The 23,620-nt window shown below is 40.0% G+C and overlaps 1 protein-coding gene across 1 annotated transcript; it reads left to right on the top strand.

Annotated features, from left to right (window-relative positions):
• The first annotated feature begins 1,489 nt into the window (after positions 1 to 1,489).
• On the top strand, positions 1,490 to 22,731 carry cd82b (CD82 molecule b). The gene is made up of 9 exons (XM_020078408.2): positions 1,490 to 1,632; positions 6,781 to 6,853; positions 8,361 to 8,433; positions 13,999 to 14,123; positions 15,293 to 15,367; positions 16,703 to 16,801; positions 18,158 to 18,331; positions 19,460 to 19,543; positions 20,529 to 22,731. The coding sequence occupies exons 2-9, from the start codon at positions 6,791 to 6,793 to the stop codon at positions 20,604 to 20,606; spliced, it is 771 nt and encodes a 256-aa protein (XP_019933967.2). The 5' UTR covers positions 1,490 to 1,632; positions 6,781 to 6,790; the 3' UTR covers positions 20,607 to 22,731.
• The last annotated feature ends 889 nt before the right edge of the window (positions 22,732 to 23,620 follow it).

Raw genomic sequence — 23,620 nt, 5'->3', positions numbered from 1 at the left:
TCTTATTTCACTTCCTTCCCCTCTGTGAACGAGCTGATTAAGTTGTTTTGAATTTTTCATTTGCATTATTTATTCCTTTCACAATTTTATTAATCTGACTTTTTTTCTTTCCATGTTTTACTGTTTAAATATTTGCTCCTTCTTTGGTGTTTCACAGTCCCTTGAAATGTTTTGTTCATTTGTTTTATCTTGGCATAAATGAGGTCTCTACCTCAATGTCTTTCTGAGTTTAAATAAAGGTTAAATATAAGAAATTCTCCCATGTTGCTGCTCCTATTTGACATGTGCTGATAATATAGTTTAACCACATAAAGGTTCTTTCTAACATTTCTCAATGAGTGAGATCACTACTGTTGACTACCACAGGCTGCCTTTACTAGTTCTACGGCACTACAAAGACTCTCAGTATGGCTATGATGTAATCAAGTAGTTCAAAATATATGCTACTAAAAAAATATAAGCATGTCTGGAAGAGGCTGCTCATTGTCTGCTGATGATTTTTCACATCACAATGTCTGATTTTATCTTAAGAGAAAGAAACAGACAATGAAGTAATAATGAGTCATCACATATACGCCTGTGTGTTGTGGGAAAGGAAGTATTCATGTCTTTTGCGTATGTACAAGTACTAACACCTCCCAGGAAATAAGTGTTCAAAAACTGTACTGCAAGTAATCAAGGTAGACGTATTCAATACAGAAAAGGGCCCCTTTGACCTTAAATATACAAACAGATGATTTGATAATTGTTGGTTATGCACAAAAACAAAATCTCTTTTTAACTATATAGCACAATTCATTGTAGATCCAGTCCTTAATTAGTTTTCTTAATTAACTAATTTGCTTGCAAAAATTCAGAGACACAATTGTCATTGAAATTACCCTGAGCCCAAAGTGACACACTTACACTGCTTGTTTTGACTCAGAATAATTGGAAATAAATATAAGGAATTCATCCTTATTTAATTAATTTAATTCATATAATAAGCAAATCCTCACATTTGAGAAAACTGGAACTATGAAAAATGTATTAGTTGAATAAGCGACATACCATTATTCTGTTTTACTCTGTGTCAAAGCATATACATCTACTACCAATAATTATAATATTAATAATAAAGATATAACAGCAATAGACTGCACACGACACAAGTTTTCTATAGAAATGTGTCTTCAGAAGTGAGATAATCAATGTGTTGCATGTAAATACCTTCATTGTAAAGTATTAATGAGTAAAGTATTAATAACGTGAGATGTCAATGACTATTATATTTATAATAATAATAATAGTGGAGTGGAAATAAAATACCATCTGAAGAATAAAGTGCAACGTGTCCTTAAAGGAAAATCCAGTGGATGCAGTAGAGTAGTAGATTTTAAATGTACTTTTACAACTTTCTCAACTAGTGTTGGACAGGAGAGGGTTAAACACACACACACACACACACACACACACACACACACACACACACACACACACACACACACACACACACACACACACACACACACACACACACACACACACACAGTGGTCCTGCAGCTCCCTCACGTACACGGTGCAGTCACAGTGAGGACAGCTCAGGAGACGGTCGACCCTCAGACAACTGTTACCTCCTCCACTGAAGTCCCAGTAAGTGTCTCTCATGTTTCCACTAAGTCAGCTGCCATTTTATTTGTTTATTTGTCCTCGGAAAACTTCCTCTACCCGCGGAACGAGAGTTAGTGAACAAACTCTCTCTCTCTGTGCCATGTCACAGCGCTCACAGCTTCTAGGTTACGGTTCATGTCGGTTCTCTGTCGGTAACAGACGCAGTTTAGATACAGTGTTAAAACCCCAGACTGTGTATTAAAGGTTAAACACTTGAAACCACGTGTATTTTAGCTTCTGTCTCTGTGGCAGTGAGCTCTCTGCCTCTTCTTCGCTGTGTCAGACTTTGTTCGTATGCACATTCTTCCGTAAGTGTTCACCCGGTGGTCAGGTGCCCGGCTCACCGCTGTAACACTGTGAAGTCCCCCTCGTGTAGATTATCCATTGAAATGTCCCTGCACAGTGGACCTAAAGTGAAAATGACTGGGACATGGTCTCTTTCAAACCCTTTCACTCACCTCTACGATTGCTTACTAAAAAAGATTTCTTGATTTGAAAATACATCCATGGAAAGTAGTTTGATAAAAACTTTAATCGAGTTTTACACTTTCATTTAAAGATCTTGAAACGTCCAGTAGGAACAGGAGGAATCAGTACAAGTAGAAACCTTTGTCAGTGTTCCTGTCAGGGACCTGGTGATATTTTAAAGGTCCAGTGTGTAAGATTTAGGTGAAAGGGATATTGGCAGACATTGAATATAAATTAATCCTAGCAATGTTTGAATTAGTGTGTAATAATCTAAATTGTACAAATGGTTGTTTCTTTACCCTGGAATTGTCGACATACTTTATATTTACATCAGGAAGGGGGTCCTCTCTACGGAGGCCGCCATGTTTTTTACAGTTTTGGAAAAACTAAACACCTTTTGAGTTTTCATAAAAATGTAAGTGTAGGTATTTTTTAAGTTTGGAAGGGGAGGGTAAGGTGAGGGTAATTCAGCTGCAACATGTAAATTCACCACTCAATTCTACACACTGAGCCTTTAAAAGAGCCAAACTGAAGGACCTCCCGGATCAACTCTCATGGCTCCAAGAGAAGTAGTGGAATGTCATTATTTCACTTCTTATAAATGATTGTCAGGAAGACAGTCGTCATCACAGCGTCCATGCTTCAACTTATTGGGGGAACTTTAAAAGTCTCCCCACAGTCCCTATGACTCTTTACCCTGAGTGACGGAGCTAATGCAAAAACACTGCGTGTATTGTTGGCTAAAATTATGCAAGAATCAAAATTGATTCTAATTTGGATGAGGGTTGATGATGATGCAAAACAATATGAAGGTGCGATTGTTTTCAGATTAACGTTACAAAGACTCTTATGTCTCATGGTTCCTTGTTATGGGACACAAAGTTAATGTGGACAGTTCAATATATGTTACTATGGTGAGCTGTACTAACATATGTCTGTGGTAAAACTAACAAGAAGCAGTGTGGAAGGCACATATTCAATGGAGGCAACATCCAGTCCGAGTACTTTTGAAGTCCATTTGTGGTTTACAAGAAAAAGCAACTCTTAGTCACTTAAAGCTTTCATACCCCTCGACTTTTGGGTTAGACGCAATGTTCGGTCTCCATCAGCATTCAGATGGCCATGTATTCAGCAGCTGCTTGTTGTGACTGTGAACTGCAGTTTATCACCGAATTACATCTTCTTTAAACGCTCGTACAGCCACATGCTGTCTTTTGAAAAGCTGTAGTAGAGCGTTGTAGCTGAGCTGACAATTATTCCAATTTCTGTTTATTATAAAATATATACTTTGGTTTTTGGAACATTGGTTTGCTTCTGATAACTTGTAAGAGGCCTCATTCTTTTTTATATATGTTATAATAATTAAACAGATGAGCACTGATATTCAGGTTAAAGCCACATGTGCTCTGTTTAGCCATGCTACAGATGCTTCATCATTTCCACTGGGTGGTGGGAAGATAGTGGGCACTGAGCACCAGTGTGGGGGATTTCCCCCCTCTGTGTCATATGGTATTAGAGTCCCATTGATGGGAAATCCCGTTCATCCCTGCAGAATTCGTCAAAGCTTAAACTCTTGAAGGATTGTCTAGACCACAGCTTTTGCATGACCCAAATGATGAAAAACATTTATACAGATAAAAAATAATCAGATAATAAAAAAATAATCATTGCTTCCAGCACTGGCCCTCTCGCAGGAAAGCAGTAAAGTTGAATTTACACAAGTAGCTGCTTGTAGAAATGTATGTATGGTGAAACTTCCTCATTATTTCTGTTTAGTCACAAACACAGCTGTAGACTACATCCTCTGCAGAGGGATGAATGACATCGTAGCAGATGTTTAAAGCAGGATGCTGACATGGTATTAAGGGTTTAGTACCAAGACGATGTCGGCAGGATCATGCCAGCACGACGACCTCACAGATGGCACAGTGAATTTTATATGATCGGAGGTTGTACTTGGAGGTTGGCACATGGCCTGGTGTTTTCCTGTACAACAGGGCTGTAGTTGATCCATGCTGCGTTCATTCCAGACACAGTCGGTGCCATCACCCTCTCAAGCTGTCTTCACAATCATCTCGGTTGCCCCACACTTCTGAATTGCTCTTTTTACAGCAAACAAGCAACGATTTCAATGGAACACCTCAGTATAAGAGGTCTTTGATTGTGTGATGGTGATCACACCTTTGCCAAACCACAGGGAGAAAGATCAGGGGTCGATGAAGGGAAAAAAACATGGCCGTGTGAGGTCACAGAGTTTGGAAAGTTCAGATGACTCATTTGCTCAAGCCTCTTCTGGCCTTTCTTTCTTGCCCCAATCCAAATAAACTACATTGTTTCTAATACCACTGTAGCTCTTATCCAAGGTTACAGCGACACTGTACCTTGGAAGGGCCGTTTGGCTCGGATTTAAATTTCCATAGCACTTTCCGTCTTTATTTGCACTTTGGAAGAGTGTTGTCTTTCACTTTCAGGGAGCCCAGTGCATTTAGGTTTTTCTTGGTAGACAGAGGAAGAAATGAATCTTTAAAGTAGCAGTTTATCTGCATGGAAGTTCTGCAAAAATCATTTGGCTGTATTAATGTATTTGTGGTTTGGACTGGCTCTGCTCCCAACCTCAGTGTGTTACTTAGCTGCTTCAGTATAAATTGGGCTGGGCCTGTTAGCCTCTTTAATTTGATTTCAGAAAAATATAATAAGTAGCACTAAAGCATTTCAGGGGTTGTTCTCACATGGTCAGGGCTCATTCAGCAAACAATGGTAGTCATAACTAAGCCTTTTTTAATCGGCACTGCTGTTCACTATCTAGACATAAAGACCAACAATCTCCTTTTAGGATTATCTACTTTGCAGGGGTATGTGCTGTGTGGTTTGGGCTTTGTGCTGTTTTCGGTTTTGAAAACATGAATTTTATAGTGGTATTTAGGTTATTGAGTGAATTTAACAGCCTAGTATAAGTCATTATTAACATTAGTATCAACATCATCTGTCTTTTAATAACCTCTACAGATACTGTGTCGTCCACACAAAGCTTAAACCCAGCCAAGTCTTATGGATGGGAAAGATATATACAGTATTTATTCGTTTATATTTGTTGCACTAATAGAAGTATTGGTGTTGTGATATTACTTAAGGAATCCTAATGTCATCAGAAGCTGCTGATGGACAGAAAATAAAATAAAATTATAAGAAAACAAACATCTCCTGGTGAAAAAAGACACAAAGATGTCAGAGTCACATGATCTACGCAGCTAAGCAGTTGTGTGTACACGTAAGAAGAGTGATGTGGTGAAACGATGACGTCTCAGCTTCACACATGCTCACTGGTCACTCAAAAGTTATTTACTGATTAATAAAACAAACTAGTCCTTGTTGAAAGGAGACAGCTGACAAGTGACTTATTTTGTAATCACTAAACATTACTTTACATAACTTTATTTCACCAGCCAGTTCTTGTTCTGACTAGATAACACAGTATTTGTTTTCAGTTTCGATCAAATCGCTGCATAAACAAAAAATCTACAGTTTTAAAAAAGTACTTCTGTGATCCTTCAAAATAAAGTTTTTGAAGAAAATACATTTAATCTAAATACACAACATGATAGGCTTTGGGAAGAACCTACAGCTGGGACGTTTAAAGACAGAGAGAGAGGAGAACAGCTTGTCATCTGTTTCACAGGGAGTTGTCTTCATGGGATATTTTCAGCCTCTGAAATAACCACAATGGCTGGTTATATTTTCAGTTCTTCTCTGAGGGAAAATGTCTGGTTGTGGTAAATATTTTCTCTGGACTTATGGACCATGTTGCCAGAGAGGTTTCATAATGTCCCTCCATTGTACTGAAGTGTGGGAGGGTGCTGGCCTGCAGGTGTTTTCCCTAAGGAAAGTGTTACTCACAGAATGCAGCCATATGGGTATACACACACACACACACACACACACACACACACACACACAGTTAAAAATGTGTCAGACAGCAACTGACATACTACTTCCCAATACTATTTTGTCTGTTATGCGATCATTTTGTTGTTGCTTTATTTTTGTCTTAATCATTTTGTAAAGCGTTTATTAACTTTGTTAAACTTTACAAATAAAGCTGATTAAAATATAATTATTACATGAAATCAGACCTGTTTAGTATAGCTGGAATATGGTCACAAATGAGCTACACTTTTGTATATTTGGTTTGAAGTTTAATAATTTAATAAAATGGACTGTAAAAAAAGACATGTGTCGCCAATACCCGTTGCTGCTAATAAATTCGCAGTTGCCTAGTTTCCCCTCTTCTTGTGATGACAATAGCAAACGTAACCACATGAGCTGTCATGGACTCCAGACAGTCATCATGACTAAACCACCAGCCACTTTGTGGTCTTCCCTCCAATCTGTCTCATTCAGGTGGTCCCTCTTGTTTGTCAAGAATAAACAGCAAATGTGCCTTCAAACCCGACAATACAATACAAAAAAACTAAATTCTACAACAACAAGCCCAATGTTTGTCTTTCAGACATACAATAGAGCAGTTTGGGATTCGTAAGACTGGAGAAATGTGCCCTAGCTCTATTTTGTGTCTCTGTCCATGTTGTGTCTGTCTTCTCTTTTCATCGTACTTATTTCTATCTGACGTTTAACCTTCACGTTTTGTTTACTTCTGTCCTCCAGAATCACAACCATGGGGAAAGGATGCATCACAGTCACCAAGTATTTTCTGTTCCTCTTCAACCTCCTCTTCTTTGTAAGTAAACTAACGTCTTCATCCCTGTTTAGTGGCCATCTTGCAACACTGCTCATAGCATTACTTCCACTTCTCCAGCAGCATTCTTTACCCACAATAAAAAGACATTGTAGTACACAATGTATATACTGTAAAGTCTATCCCATTGTGTATGTGTACATTGTATGTTTATGTTTAACTAGTTAGCCACTTCCTGCAAAGACACTGCTCTACTCTTCACCACTGTCTGCTCAGCTGTGTACTCTGTTACATGTGCTGCAGACAAAGCTGAGAGTATTGTCTGCAATCGATTCCGTTTTGCTGGACAAACTATATGATGACAAAATTACATTACACCGAGCATCATTTTCTGCATTATGTTCTGTAAAAAAAATTTTCATATCAACATATATTGGAAAGTTTAAACGCAGATATCACAATATCTGTGATCAGCCATCTGATATATCAGTCAACATTCATGAGGCATTGAGAGCTGTGTGGGGCTCTGCAGGTTTTTATTTGAATATTCAAATATCACCAGAGATTAGTTGAGATACATAGGGAAATGTTACTGCAGCTCTGCCTGGGGTGAGGGACATTACTGAGTTCCTCAACACAACCAGGTCTAAACAGCTGCAAATGGTTTGTTTTCTCCTCTTTACATCGGCCACAGCATAAAGTCCAGGGATTGATAAAACCCCAGACTCCTAAAACCAACTGCGAGGATGTCCAGACCTTTCCAATGAGTGTGCGGCTGTAAACCTGATGCAGACCTTTTGATGTGAACGCTCAACTGGTGTCTAAGAGGAAGCATGTGTGTCTGTGTCAGTCAGTTTGTCCATGTGGACACATTAGACTAGGGGAGGCTCGGGGGAAGCCAGGAAGTGGTGGGCTAATGATGGCTGCCGGGAGCTCAACAGGCCCTGTAAATGAGCAGTTCTTAACCAGGGCTCTAATTACTGTTGTAGATTTGGGGCAGGGGCAGCAAAATAAGGGGGAAGCTGGTGAATCAACAAAGTCTCTCAACTATGAATCTTGCTCCCTCTTCAGTGCCCCACAACTTCCACCCGAGTAACCTCTCAATTATGTAAAAGTCCTGAACTTCATAACCTCATTACAATAGCACAAAAGGTAAAGCTGATCATTTTCAGACGCTAGTGACAAAATGTCCCAGTGATCATGATTCTTCTCATTTCAAATAGTCTTGACCGGGTTATCCTCACTGAGCACCACCGGGGTGTTAAATTTGATGAAAGCCAGCAAAGTGGAGATTAGAGAAAGTTGGGCTGCTGAAGGCTGAAGAGATCTGCATGTTGTGATATTATCCACATCCTCTTTCTATTCGTATCTGCTGTGAGAGAGAGAGCGACAAGAAGACAAAAAGACAGAGTTAAGATCAGATTAATCTCAGATGTGACAGACTGAGGATTCAGAAATAAACCTCAGTGTTTCAGACGTCCAGCAAAGATTTTGTGTTTTACTCACATGAGATTTGGTGCCTGATTTTTGTTTGTTTCATCCTCCACAGATCTTCGGAGCCTTGATCATGGGCTTTGGACTCTGGGTTCTCTTTGATAATCAGAGCTTCATTGCTGTGCTGCGTAAGTGTTTGTAACACTCACTGAGACACACACACACACACACACACACACACACACACACACACACACACACACACACACACACACACACCTCTGCTGTTCTGCTGCCACATCCTTTACTGATAACACTCACTTCAAGAGACATTCAGCACTTTTGACACAGCGAGCCCCAGCTCAGTGAAGTGAAAATAGAGATTGCAGAGTGTGGTTGTCAAATCCTAAAAGCCCAGACCTACTTTGTGCAGTTTATGTGATTTTTATCCCCTAGGACTAATTCCTGGAAAGGATGTTTGCAACAAACCAAAAACATGACTCACAGAGAAATTTGATGACTTCTTCAGCCTCTCAAAAACTGCCCTGTGGACACACATACATATATTGAGATCCATGGGAATGGGTTTGTCAGGGGAGTGGAGAGTCTATCGATTATCAAGGCGTTCAAGCTGTTTCATCTTATGCTGGAAAACAGCAGGTTTATTTCCCCCCAGTTTCCACAGAGTCATACTTTGAGCATGCATGTTCTCTCAATTCCACAGATGGTGGAGACGCACATATAGAATCTCCCACCCTCACAGATGTTGCCACAGATCTATTTGTAGACACGGTTTCGTTAGAGAGACAGCAAGACTCCTACGATATCCTGCTGAAAGAGGCAAAGTTATCAGTTTTGTAATAGAAAGTTTTGTAATAGAAAGCAATGTGTCTCTCTAACGTTATTTATCGTGAAGAGAAAATGCTATGAAACCCAGTTCCAGCCCTGCCTGAAAAGAACAGGGAACCAAGGATGGAAACTCTTAGTTGCCATAAATCTTGTTATGAATGCTTTCAGTGTATTCTTCCCAGATGGAGATTTGCTGAGGCGAGCGGAGAAGTTTTCTCCCAGTTTCTAAAGAAGAGTTCCTTCAGTTTATTATCTCACAACTTTGTACTTGTTGGAAGTCAATTATTACTTTTTTCTCCGCCCTATAAGAGATGAACTTGATGTGGATCACAAAGCTAGTAGTACTAAATTAGTTAACACATTCAGATCCACCTCAGATCTGGTTATTACCTGCATCACTGTGGAAATGAGAGTGAGAGTTACTGCTCTTAAGTAGACACCATCTGAACAAAAATGTATTGTGCTTTTTTTGAGCTGATATCAATAGTTGATTAAATAATATTAATTAGTAAGTAGTAAATCAAGATAAAGCTTTATTTATATAGCATATGTAATTCCAGATAGATACATAGTTTGCTGCACAATGGAGGAGCTACCATGGAAGTTGTAACCATATAAACTATGTGGAAAGTGTAAAGATAAACATTAGACACAGATTAAAACAAACACACAAATTGAAAGTATGAACAAAATATGATTAAATAAAATAATAATTAGACTCATAAATTAAAGACAAATAAAAGCAATTCAAGGAATTGAAATAAAAATATGATGAATAAAAGTTAAAATAAAATGGTTAATATAAAACAGCTAACCAGAGCATTTGAAATTGCCTTTAAAAATTAATGTTTTCAGTTTTTAGTAGATGATAGCATTGGCAGCTTTTAATTTGGTAGCATATTCCAGTGGTTTACAGCATAAAAGGCTAGTTTTCTTTGTTTGTTGAACTGTGGAATAACGTGATCTCCCTAATGTTTTTTTGATAAGAAAGCCCCATTTGTGAGGGCCAAGCAGGCCCAAAGAATAAATATTCAGGCTGATGCTTTGTGCTGCTTTGACTAATGAGTCATGAAGATGCTGCAGTTATGACGAAGACCCTACAGATCTGACCTTGTGTCCTGAACACTCCACAGTCCTATTTTCTTATTTCAGCTCTCGAGGTCACTGTCCAAGGAGGAATCGCTCCAAGGTTATCACTGAGCTGAGTTTGCTTATCTCCAGCCAGGCGTTCAGAATGTAAAGACAGTACAGTATCCATCATCCCAGCCTGCCCCTGTCCTATTGTTACAATAATCCAGCTGTTCTTCCATAGATAGCAGAGCTCTGCATCATTGATACCCTGAGGATATCCCTTCCTGCTGGATGTGGGTCTTGATGACCTTCTCTCCTCCACGTCTTTTTGTTCCCTCTACTCAGGATGGGCTGACCTCAGCTCCTCCCCGTGTCCATGGATTTATATTTTCACTGGAAATCTCTTTATCACTCTGTAAAGGAACAAAAACCAAAGCAGCACACAACTTTGTTTATTGACTCAGTGCGCTCCTCAGAAGTTGTACCATTGCCTGGTCATAAACAGGATCTCTGTGTTTTCAGTTTCCATTCTTTATGAGTGATATTAATAGAGGCCTCTGCAGCTGTCCTGCTGACTCCCATAAGCAGGGGAACTAGCGGGAATGTCCCCTGTTTTTCATTTAAAAGGCCATCTGCGCCTAAATATACGCCTGTCGATATCAATACAGTGGTGTTAATAGTTTACCCCAGTGATATAATGTCCTGACTTGATCTTGTTGGCACTTACTTAAACACAGCTTGCCTTCAGTTTGAACAAAGTCAGCCTTGGAAAGTAGGTCTTTGAGCTAAAGAGTTTGCCGAAGCACAGTTTGGAAATATGCTGCAGATTAATTCAGAAACTTTCCACAGACATGAAGAGAAAGAAGAGACTTTTTTCAGATTCAACACAGAGCTGTTCTTCTTATGTTTACTTTTTAAATCGGTACAACAATTACTTTTCTCCAGATTTTTGTGCGTTTTTAGTCACATTTACTAAACAACAGCCGTCGCTCGCCCCTCTGCAGCTTTCTTGAAGGGCTCCATAATTCTTGCCTCTTTAAATGGAAAGTTCCATGGAAACCACCTGAGGATCTATTTTCGAAAATCTAGGAAAGACCTACATGGAAATGTGCCATAGTACATGACAGAACAGCACAGTAACCGGGCGACCACATGCTGAGTGTATGTTTTAGTCAGACCACAGAAGAACACAGATGTTAGCTCTAACAGCCAGAAACTTGTCAAGTACAGTATCTATTGCTCTGTAACTCAAATACACCTGAGAGGAAACACCCTTTTGAGTTTTACAAGGCTTTAATTTAAATAGTGTATGATAGATATTGCATGTGGGACATAGAAGTCCTGTTTATTGTGTTTTCCTGTTGCTACCGTATATGATGTCAAAGGAAATAGTCAATCTACAGAATTGATGTGCTGCTATGACGCTCCAAGAATAGTCTCAAACATCTCAAATGGAAACTTGAGTAGTGGGGGCAGCAGATAAAGGCTTAAAGGTTGCATTAGGGTTACATGACATTCTCTGTAATTCGAGGCTGATGGTTGTTACTGGAACAAGTGTTCACAGAGTTATAGAGAAACTACACAGAAACATTCAGCTCAATTTTAGTTTTCTACAGTTAATCGCCATAGAATTCTGCCTTTTGATTGGAATGTTCTACAAGCACTTTGAAATAGCTTTTATATTTTCACCAATACTGCAAAGACAATAAGCATGCAGTACCATTTCAGAACAGAGACTGTTTCGTCTGTCATGTTTTTCATCTTTATATACAGTCTATGGTTCAGTAACATTTTTATCTGAAATATAGACATATATTTTTTATAGCACCACAAATCCACAACAGGCTCTTGCAAAGGTTTGATCTGGTAACACTCAACACGTACAGTTAAGCAACTTGACTGTTGGCAATCGGTGATGTGTGCTTTAAACATTTCATGCCCCCCGCCCCCAAATTCTGGTAATTAGTTTTCTATGGAACTGTAGACAATGACACACACCGCCTTTACACTGATCTGCTGCTTTTGCAGACATTGCTTGTGTAGGTGTGTATGAGAGAGACTGAAATAACATGCTTCAACAGTGCTGCATATAGAACATAATGTATGCTTGTCTTCCTCCCTTTAAATAATACCCTGAAGCCACATAAACACTCTGCATATGTTGACCCAAGAAGTTTTAGCTTCCAATTATTCTCAAACCACCACAGCTCTGGTAAAACATGTAGACGCAGCCTTGTACATGCATGTAATGACATCTTCTTACAAGCTTTGATGCAAGTTTACATCAAGTACGACATCGAAGATGTTTCAGAACACCACATCTGTGTACCAAGTATATTCATCAAATATGTCTTGTGCATCGAGTTACAACCATTTTCTTTAGCAGTTAATCTGCAGCTTATTTTCCTGATCAAAACAAAAACTTAGTTCATAAAATGTAAATGTGAATTATAATTTCCCAGGGTCCAAGGTGATGTTTTCAAATATCGATCGCAGTCCTAACAGTCCGAAAACAATTTTTCAATGATATGAAACAGAGAAAACCGGCAAATTGTGTCATTGAAGCAGGGGCTTGAGAATGGTTCGAGTTTTGCTCAACAAAACGTTGACTGCATATTAATTGCATGGAATGTGTTGATGCATCACACTGTTTCTGTTCATGCCCAACTACGACAGCTAAAAATGAGAAATCCTCAACCCAACCTTCAAATAGTATGGAAACCCTAATAAAATGGTGCTCTGTCTGCTCAAGCCTTGGCTGATCTTCTCCATGATATTTGTTTCCGAGGCACATAGAAACAGCTGTTTATAGCCTGCAGCTCTCTCTGGATTTCCCTCTTGTTCTCTTGTCTGTCCTTTTCCTTTGAGAAATGGACACATGTTTTATCAGAAACCACAATAAACAAAAAGTGTGTTAGTGTGTGCTCTGAGCATCATTGGTATCATGTATTGGCACATGTCACTTCTGCTCGCTTTGTAAAACTCTAAAAATAGCATGGTAATGACAGCTTCCAGTGCACAAAATGTAAGCAGTTGTTTCTGTGCATAAAGACCAATAGACAACATGACAGCCCCCCCAAAAGCATCCGGATCACCCCCACACTACATCATTGTCACAGGGCAGTGGTGGAGAAGCGTCTGAGTCTGTCGGCTTCCCCACTGAAAAGATGATACTGAGTTTTCCGTTTGGCCCAGCAATCTTTAGAAACTGAAGCCATTTCACAGTGCTCAGATTCTGGCTCCATCCACACACTGAGCACTGACACTCTGGAGCTCCTCCAGCCCAGATAACACAGTCACATAATGGCTCCAGTTTATCTCCTCTCCAACCTTCCAAACTCCCTTCTCAGTGCCAGCCCCTCCTTCTGGCTCTCTCCCGCTCTACATACCAGAGAGGGAACTCAATTAATCTTGCCACACATTTACTTGTCTTGGTCCAACTCTCTGTGGTGGCCTATTAAATCATTTTTGTGGGAGCAGAAGATGCAGAAACCTCTGAAATCAGAGGAGTAGAAGGTTTGTTACGTAAAGCATTTTTGGCTCACTGTAGCCATCTGCATCAAAATGGTTTTTCCTCTGAGCTGCATTTGTTTGCAAACACGCTGTGATTAAGGCAAGAAGACGAGGAGAGATCAAGATGCTGTTGCTCTTATTTGATCATGAAAAACCACGAGTTACTCTATTTTTATGCAAAGTGATTGTGATTTTTGAAAAGATGTTGAATTTAACTGCAGAACTAAATTTATATTTTTTTACTTGTGCTATAAAACTGTTGCAGCGGATGTGCAGTATGCATTGCAGTTGACGTTAAATGCTCCCTGTGTTTTCATCAGAGGAATCATCGCATACAGTGAAAGTGGCTTCATACATACTGATCGGAGTGGGTTCACTGTCGATGGCCATGGGCTTCTTCGGTTGCATCGGAGCCATCTACGAAATCCGTTGTCTGCTGGGTCTGGTGAGGAAACACATTCATTTTCAACTCAAACGTGCAACAGTTTGGTTTCACACACAGTTAACACCCTCGCTATCGCAGCTGAATAGGAAATAGACCTCAAATCTTCTGTTAGATTGTGTGTTCAACCACACAGGAAACTCAGCGTTGAATTACATGAAAAGAAGATAAATGGGACTTAAACCAGAACTTCAACCTGATCTCTCTGTTACAAAGATGTAAAATGCCCAAAATAATACATAATTATAAAATACATTACTCGAAATGTCAGTTGCACCTTCAGCACTTGTTCATTCAGCTAAATGCACCTGCTCGAAATGCCAAGCTTGACTTACAACACCTGACAGATTCTTGCTGACAGCAAAGCCCTTGTGCATTTCTGCTCATGTGTGAGCAGAGGGTTCGCAGCATGTGTGGATTTACTGAGAGAAGGAGGCATGACAGGATAAAGCCAGTTAGATGCGGGGGGTACAACAAGAGCAGGGTCAGTTGCATGACCTCTATCGCGTTAAACCTGCGAGGAGTTAACTGAAGAACTGCTGTGACCTACTTCTCCATGTGACAATGACCAGCTGGCGATAGACCAGAGTGTCACACACACGCCCCCCCCCCCCCCCCCCCCCCCCCCCCCCCGCGCACACACACACAAACACACAGAGGACATATACAATGGAAGGATCTTAAACGAATTGCTGGAGGCTTCAGATATTAATTTCAAAATGTAAACACATTAATGTTAGTTGATGCGTTTAGCTGTGTTATTCCTTTGTTGTTGTGTTTTCAAACCTGCAGTAATTGATTTTTATTCATCATTTAGTGGAAACCGAAACAAATTATGAACAGAACATTGACTTTGACCACCTTAGTACTAACTTGATATGTGGAAATTGTTCACATGTACAAAAAGTTTGTTACTGTAAGTCCAGTATTAAATATCTAAATCATCTACTTGGGAAAATATATGGTTCTTTCACACACTTCACTGTGCTCACAAGCTCATTGGTCTGTGTGTTTGCTGTTTAGAGCAGGGCAGATTATAGCTGCTTCAATAGTTATTATTCAATTTTTCATCATTTTCGATCAAAAACCATTGATTTCATGTATTGTTTTTTGTGCTTTAAAAGTCTGAATTATAAATGTTGTTAAACTGACTTTCCCCTCATCCTGCACAGTACTTCACCTGCCTCCTGCTCATCCTCATCGCCCAGGTCACAGCTGGAGTCCTCATTTACTTCCAGAGAGAGCCGGTAAACACCAACTTGCTTTATCAGTCTACTTCTTTCTGTTCCCTTCTTTCTTAATTTCACTGATTTATATTTTATCCCCTTCTTTCTACTTCATGTTTTTTTTAGAGTTGCCCTTTTTGTTCTCTCTCTTAATTTAAACACCTCTCACCCCTTCCTGCCCTCTCACCACCCTTCCTCTCACTGGTACAGTTGTGTCTGGCTGCTTTTAGGTTATAAGCTTAACCTTGTAGTAACCCCCCGGCATTCTGTGATCAGACTCGGTTTCATTGCTTGATGAATGGACAGTGAATGGATGTTGTGAGCTGGTAGAAAGTGAGATTAAGTAGGTGGATTGACTGAGATGTGTTGTGTTGAAGAGAGAGAGATTTAACACATTTATGTTGACTGTATGTTCCTACAGTTGCTGTTATATGCTGACATATTATATTGGTATGCGTAATGTTGCCCCTCTTAAAACCCTTAATTATCACAACAGGGACCGAAACCACTCCAACAACGCCTTTGAATAGACAGTACCTCCTATAGGCAGCATTACCAAATCACCAAGTGACTGGATGCTCTGAATTAAGTGTCTTAAGAGTCTGTTTTGAAAAAAAGAAGTGTAATAAAGTTTCAATTATTCATTAGATAGATAAATAAACCCGTGGGGTAATTTAGTCATTAATACTCAGATAAGGACAAATTAGAAAACAAGTCAAACAGGTCACACACACGATCATTGCTCAGTGGGTTAAGTGGGTGAAACATATCCTGTTGGATTATATATTTTTATTATCTCATTAAACACACACACCTCCTGGGCTAGTCTCCTACTCTGACAGGCATAAAAAAAATCTGTTGCCGTTGACAAACCTCACCTCTTTAGGAGTCTGATAGGTGGAGGCTGTCGTTGATCTTTCAACCGTTTGACTTCCAGGCCATGTGTGTGCATGTGCGTGTGTTTGCGTACATGCGTGTGAGTGTAGCCTTAGTCATGCTCCCTATGCTTTGATTACCACAGGGCAGGGAGGTGCCCTCTGCCAGAATGGGGTGAGGCTCTCACTCATCTCCAGTCGAGCTCTGAAGCTACAGCGCTGCTACTGTTCTGTGGTCTCACACACATAAACACTGTGTTCTACTAAGCTATATTTGTGCAATGTCTCAGCCCAACAGCACAGGGCGCTACCACCTGAGGTGTTGCCCCAAGAAACTTAAAGTTCAGATGTTGGTTGTAAATTTTTGAAAATATTAAATGTGGCTGTGGCTCCTTGTTTCTTAAACACTGTTACTCTTCCAATCTTTTGACCCTTTTATTATATGCAAACGATTGTTGACATATCGTCATCTTGTTTCCAGTTGAAATATGAGATGGCCAACATCATAAAGGGCATGATGATCAACTACACCGGCGAGAACAGGACCACAGAGCACACATGGGACTTCATTCAGAGGACGGTAAGTCCCAAACCTGGTTTGTTCAAGACAAATGTTTAACATCATCCACAGTTTGAATGATTCTTATAGTGACTTGAATGCACATATTTTGTAGTGGATGTCGTTAGTTTATTTAACAAGTGTTCTCTGTTTATTCTTTTCATTGTAACGCTGCATCCACACCATGGCTAGAGGATGAGGAGTACAGTGACCTCATTCAGCTGCTCTGACAAATGAAACTAGATACAAACAAACTGTAAACACTTCCTTTTAAATTAAATGAATCACTTGTATTACTTGATATGGCATTTTGATTAGATTTTTTGGGGGGGGTTTCACCTAGTAGGAGGTATAAGGTCATAACTGTCAGAAATTCCCCATATCTATAACTAGTAATTAAAACTCAAAGGCTGATCTAACATCTAACAATACATATGTACAAGATGTACTCAGCATAATTGTACACGCAATACATTCTTTTACTGTGTCAGGTAGAGGATGTTGAATGTTTTTATATTTCTCCAGCGGTATTTAGCCGACAGCTATGGTTTTATGTGCAAGTGAAATTTACTGCCAACACAAGAGAGATTGAAATGAATGAAAATAATTATCACAAAACATAGGACCTGGATTGTTACCCACCAAAATATCTACCAATTGCTTTGCTCACTTAACTTATATGTGTGATTCACATTCTTGTGTGTAGCCTCTTTTTCATGCAACATGGAAGTTTTGCTTCCATCTGTCTTTCTTCCCCTGCTGTTGGAATTTTGAAAATACATCGGTGTCATTTCCCCTCCGCAGACAAGATTGTGAGCGTTTCACACTGAACATTTAGACTGTTTTGACAGCACCATCCCGCTACTAGTGCACCTCGTGATGTCATGATTGTCAGTGTGAACCCACTTATGCACTCTAAATAGCAGCAGGTATTGAAGTTTGCAAATGGACAGAGAGGTATTTTTAATAAAAGCAGGGTTCTATTCAGTTTCTATGCTGACCCAAAAACGTAATTCATTTCAATTGTTTTGTTCTCCCTTATCCTGACACTATTAGTGACAAATTGTGTTTTTGTACTTTGAATGAACTCATTAAGCTAATCAGCCCATTTCGAATAAAAGCAGGTCTGAAGGAAGCTGAAGTCAGATTGCGCTCTGATTATGTTTTATGTTCACTATCTCTTTGCACCACTCTTTGCTTTCTCTTTCCTGCCAAACCTCTTTCTCCCGGTTCTTTCTGAGAACAGGAGCTAACAAGAAAATGACCAGAAACACCACAATAGAAAAGCTATTTTGTATTTATATATATTTGTATTTTCACATCAGTTTATGTATGTGCACTCCTTTTTTCACATCCTTTTTCTCTTTCATTGTCCAGATGAAGTGCTGTGGATGGACTGGTCCAGGAAACTGGTCTGAGAACCTTTTGATCATGAACAGCTCTAAGAACCTTTACCCATGTTCCTGTCGTAACGGGGATCTGCCTGGCACGGACATAGAGGAAGTCGGCATGTGTGAGCACACGTCCAAACAGCTACCTGTCTACGAAACGGTACATAACTCTTCTAAAATCTGTCACCATGTTTCTGCACTGAGGTTTGAGATCATAAATATGAATTTAATTCAAAGCTGTTTATCACATTTTTTCCATCTCATTTCTGTCTCAGTATCAGGGTCAGTATGTGTGAATGCATTTTAGTTATGGAGAAACATAATTCTAAGAGATGGTAAATTCCTTCAAACTGGCTCCTTGCTTCATAAATAATTTTGGTCTCTCACTCGTTCATATGAAACTGCTGCCTGCTCTCTGCCTCTTTGTGCTGAATCGACAACTTTTCTTGAGAACTTTTCTTGAGCGTTTTTTTCGATTGTCAGTGTTTTCATTTGAATTGGTCAGCCATGATTCATGATTCATGTAGGATATCACTCAGTTTAACTATGGTTGTTTCCATTAAAGGGATGGTTAACTGAATAAAATTCACTCATTTTCTACTCACCACTATGCTGATGGGGGGGGGGGGTTTACTAAGTTGGTAAGTACTTTAAAACTGTACTTACTTACAGTAAATGTACTTAGTTACATTTACTGCAGTACCATGGTGACATTTACCTGACACAGTCCGACTTTTCTTCTACAATAAAAACCCTCTGAGCTCCGTGTGAATGGAGACATTTTATCTTTGGGTCCAGACTATAGTCAGTGGCCCTTCAGCTGTGTGAACAATGCTACTGCACGCCTGCATTGTTCATATAGACGTCACACCTCTACTGATTACATCAGTCCGTTAGATTCATGTTGTGTAACTCTGGGTTCCAGCTCAGTGTGACACTGTGTGGTTGCTCAGCACAGTGAGCACTGACGGCCGAGGGTGGTTGTTTGTGCTCTGTGATTCTTTAGAGAAAAAAATAAAATAATGGCGAGCTGTACTGTTGTTTGGTCTGCGTGTTACAGGAACTTTACTCTGTCGACTGTTTTTCCTCAGCCCAGTTAAGCCGTGTTATTCTTCCTCTCAGCGACTCGGCCCAAAGCTAACAGTGGTGTTTTGAAAAGGCTCTGTTCATGTCCGGCTGGGATCACATAGTCATCCATCTCTCCTCTTCATGTTGGCTCTCAGCCTGCCCTCCTTCCATTTCTCTCTCAGCCTCATCCCCCCTCTCCCTCTGTTTTTCTCTCCTTCAGGGCTGTATCGTCAGCGTGGAGAAATGGCTCCTGGACAACTGCGGCGTTATTCTGGGAATGTGTGTCGGCGTGGCAGTCGTGGAGGTAAAATATTTATCCCTCCCTCACACTCAGTTCAGATTTTTATCAGGACTATCTTGATACCCTGCTGTCATGTTGTATGAATGAGTTTGGTCAGTATTACTCTTGTCAATGCTCACCATGAGTCTTGATACATAGGAAGGAAATAAAATGAGACACTCTCACTGTGGAAAAATTCAAAAGTCCGTTAATGTGGCTTCTAAGTGATGACGTCAGCAACTCTGCAACTCGTGTAGCAAAACCGATTTTCCCAGTTGTTGTTCAGACTTCAGGTGGCCTTTAATCTCTCAGAGATATCAGGAAGTGACATCATAGGCTCATTATCATCAATAGACAGAGCAGTTGACTCTAATAAGAGGAAAATAACCACAATGACATATATTTCACTATGAATCTAAAATTCAGTTTTCACAAAAACTGCGTTCATGGCCAGTATGGAGGATTGTTAGTCTTACTTTAGAGAATAGGAATAGATCGATACCACTCTCAATTAACTATCCTTGTACATAAGCTCCCTTCAAACCACATTATTAAATAGTTACACTGCACTTATTGGGTATTGAGTTAATAAAAGCGATACAATGTGTTAATTTGTGAGATTTAAAAGTACCAGAAGGCAGATTCCAGTCTTTATGCTGAGCGAAATGAACTTGTCTCCTGTCTCCAGCTTCCTATTTAATAGAAGCACTGGTGATTGGTATCATTTAATAAGAAAATATGAGGATTTATGTCACAGTAAAAGTGAATACATTTAGTTTTCAGGGTGTTTAAAATGTCTCTGGATCTTAGGAAATTGCACTGGTCGTTTTTATTGTCTTCTGGCAATGCAACGAGAAAACAATTGTCTCATTCATTGACCTCAGCCGTTGACATCTTTTACGTGATCTAATTCTTTCTTTTTGACACATATGCTGTGTATGTATGAGTGAACGCTCCACTGCTCAGTTTCAGCTCTGATAACTAAAGTGACAACTTCATTTTCCTCCAGCTCCTCGGGATGATTCTCTCCATGTGTCTGTGCAAGAGCGTCGTCCAGGAAGATTACACCAAAGTACCAAAGTACTGAGCTGAGGACAGAGCCAGCTTCACACCACGCACAGATGGAGTGACTCTTTCTCTCTCCCTCGCTCTCTTCGTCTCACATTCTTACACAAACACACACACACACACACACAAAATAAGACAGCTGTCTTTCCCCATTTCAGCTTCTCCAGCCTCGACAGCTGTGCAAATTTCTCACGCTCCACATGTCGCACTCACCTCTCAATCAATGTTGACCCAGTTGTTGGACACAAGTTACCATTGTTGTCTCATCACGTGTTTTCTGATGAAGCATTTGTGATTTTGGACAGTTTGATACCATGTAAATTCAGGTGTTGTTGTGTTTTCCTCGGCTGACCTCAGAAAAGCGCTTATCGTAGTAGTCGTAGTAGAGAGAGCACTTTAGTGACATTTGGCGAAGCTGAGAGCTGAAGTACCTTGTGACTCCGGGGGACAGGGAGGGAGATGAGAGCGAGGCGGGAGGGAGGGAGGATGCGGGAGGGAGACACTCTGAAGGGTTAATGCCACTCTGTGATCCTGTAGCTGGTATTTTTGGTTGCAGAGGGTGGAGGAGAGGCGCAGGGCAGGGCTGCTGCGGTGGAGGGTTTGGCTTCTGTCATCAGGACCTTGTACTCAGTAGCCTTAATATTAACCTTCATTTTCACCCACCGCCACCTCCTCCTCCTCCTCCTCCTCCTCCTCCACCTCCTCCACCCTCCCAGAATCAATCATCTGTTGGCGTCTCTAAATCACAGCTCATGTCCTCCTCTCGGGCGTGTCTGACTGGTAGCCAGTAGCTCTCCAAAATGACTAGTTTTGCATGAAGTAAGTGTGTATGATGTGTTGAGTGAGTATTTTATGTCTTTTTTTATATTCTCATGTAAGCTCTGTTTTTTTTACAACTGTATATATATATCTATGACCTTGGTAAGGGATTATAAGCACTTTGGTGCTTTGTCAGCATTTGAAACGGGAAAGTTGTCACCCACATTCCCTTGTTTTAAGAGTGCTATTGTTCTTTGTTTCCTCTCTGTTGCTGATCATGTACAGAAAGTGGCTGCCACAGCAGCTCGTCAGCAATTATTTGGTCTGAATCAGAGAAATATGAGACTTTAAGAGCGAATCTGTCGTCACTCTTAAAACTGTATTTTATTTTTTTAGCGCAGCATTAGTTTGTGAACAGTCGAACGAAAATCACCATCCTCAATCATCACCATTTTCTTGTTTCTTTTGACCCTAAGTTACCACAACGAAGCTGCATTGGCGAAAGCTCTCTAATCTCACCGATCTCTTCATGACAGTTTTCTGAGAGGTCATTTTTATATTCTCAACAAGAGCAAAGAAAACAGTGAGAAGCCAGCAGTGATTTCATATTTTCAGACGGAGCTTTGACCAGAAAATGACTGTTCATCAACTGATTCTGTCTTTGCTAAAAAAAAACGTACACAATTATTTCTTTGAGTTTCCTCTCCCCACTTATATTTCCTCTTCGCCTCAGTCATTCCACTTCATTTCAACACACTATTATGTCTGAATTTGTCGTCGGTGGATATAGTGTTTTTATGTAGTTGTAGTTTTTCATGCCATCTCGCACTTGTCACTTCCAATCGTGTTCATGACGAGAGGAAATAGAAAGGTTGTCTCTCACAGTTACAACCAGCCTCTGTTTTATGACCTGCCAAAATAGAACGTTAATTTAACTTAATGAGAGATGAAGGTTTTTTATTGTGTTTAAAGAAGTTTGTACACTTTTTACAAAAAAGTTAATGTTTAGTTGTGTGACGGTCCCTTGCTCTGTCTGTATGTGTTCTGTTTATCAGCAGCTCGATCTTATGTTTTGTTCCCATGGTGCAGCTGTTTAGCCGGAGGGCGGAGTCTTGTTGGTTGGAAGCAACTGGACTCAGTGGTCCTGTCCTATCAGAAATGTCCTTTTCTTGCCAGGACCCCTCCTCACATTTGAAGTTTTGTGTTCATTCATCCAACATCATCATCTCTCAATCTACAAATGGAACTCATGCACACACACAGCCCCACCAATGACTTTATTGATGACCGCATCCCATAGAATCTTAAGTTCATTTTGTTTAAATAATAATACTTAAGTTCATTTTGTTTTAATAATAATAAATAAAAGTTTAATATTGAACAAATTATGATTTGCCTTCATCCTGTGTCTTGCGCATAACGTTGTTTTGACTCTAGAGCCATGTTTTAAACATTGTGCATTTGTTTACATTATTATTCAACTTAAATCCAGTCAATGTTGTCGAACCCTTGGTGATAACTAAATGTCTATAAATGTGGAGATATTTTGCCTGTTGGAAGTTTTTCTTTCCCTCCTGGTCGGTTTCGGGTTTTGTGCCTAAAGCAACCACAAGAGGGCAGCATAAACTTATTAGTGTCTGGCTCAGGCAGAAATGCATTTGGACAAAGATGAACAAAAGTAGTAGGTTGTTTCGCTTCAAGTATAAAATAAAACATGAGTCATCAATGAATTCATTATCTTTTAAAAGCTTAATTTGTGAAAGCTGCAGGTTTAATCATGTGTTTTATGCAGATTCTTAAGAAATTAGTTATTTCCTTACCTTCTTAGTTCTACAGCTCGAAGCCAAGTCATTTCTTTTTGTGATTACGCCCTAATTTAGTCTTTGTATTTTCTTGTTAATTCAGTCTGACTACCCCGTGGCTGAACAGAACAAAGAGCTCCACATCCACTCACTCCCCTGCGATAACAGGATTTATCCTCCGCTATAAAAATAAAAAAGCTTCTCTCATAAGATATGAGTGCAGTGACTCTTATCAAGTCTTATGATGTCATATCATGCCAGGAGCTGATGCCCCAGCACTGACGCACAACAACACAGCACAGACCTCGCTGCTCTAATCCACCATTGTCTGACTCTTCACCTCAGTGTAGCGAGTACAGCTCGGTGTTCTCCCAGTAACAGAGCCACATCTCATCAGGGAGCTGTGTCCACGCTGCGTGCTTCAACCACCAAACCCCAATCCCTCATTTAAAATGTAATATTGAACATAAGA

The sequence above is a fragment of the Paralichthys olivaceus genome, chromosome 7 (assembly GCF_024713975.1).
Source record: "Paralichthys olivaceus isolate ysfri-2021 chromosome 7, ASM2471397v2, whole genome shotgun sequence".
NCBI classification, from domain to species: domain Eukaryota; kingdom Metazoa; phylum Chordata; class Actinopteri; order Pleuronectiformes; family Paralichthyidae; genus Paralichthys; species Paralichthys olivaceus.
The sequence above is the reverse complement of the archived record's forward strand: the minus strand, read 5'-3'. Positions and strand labels throughout refer to the sequence as shown.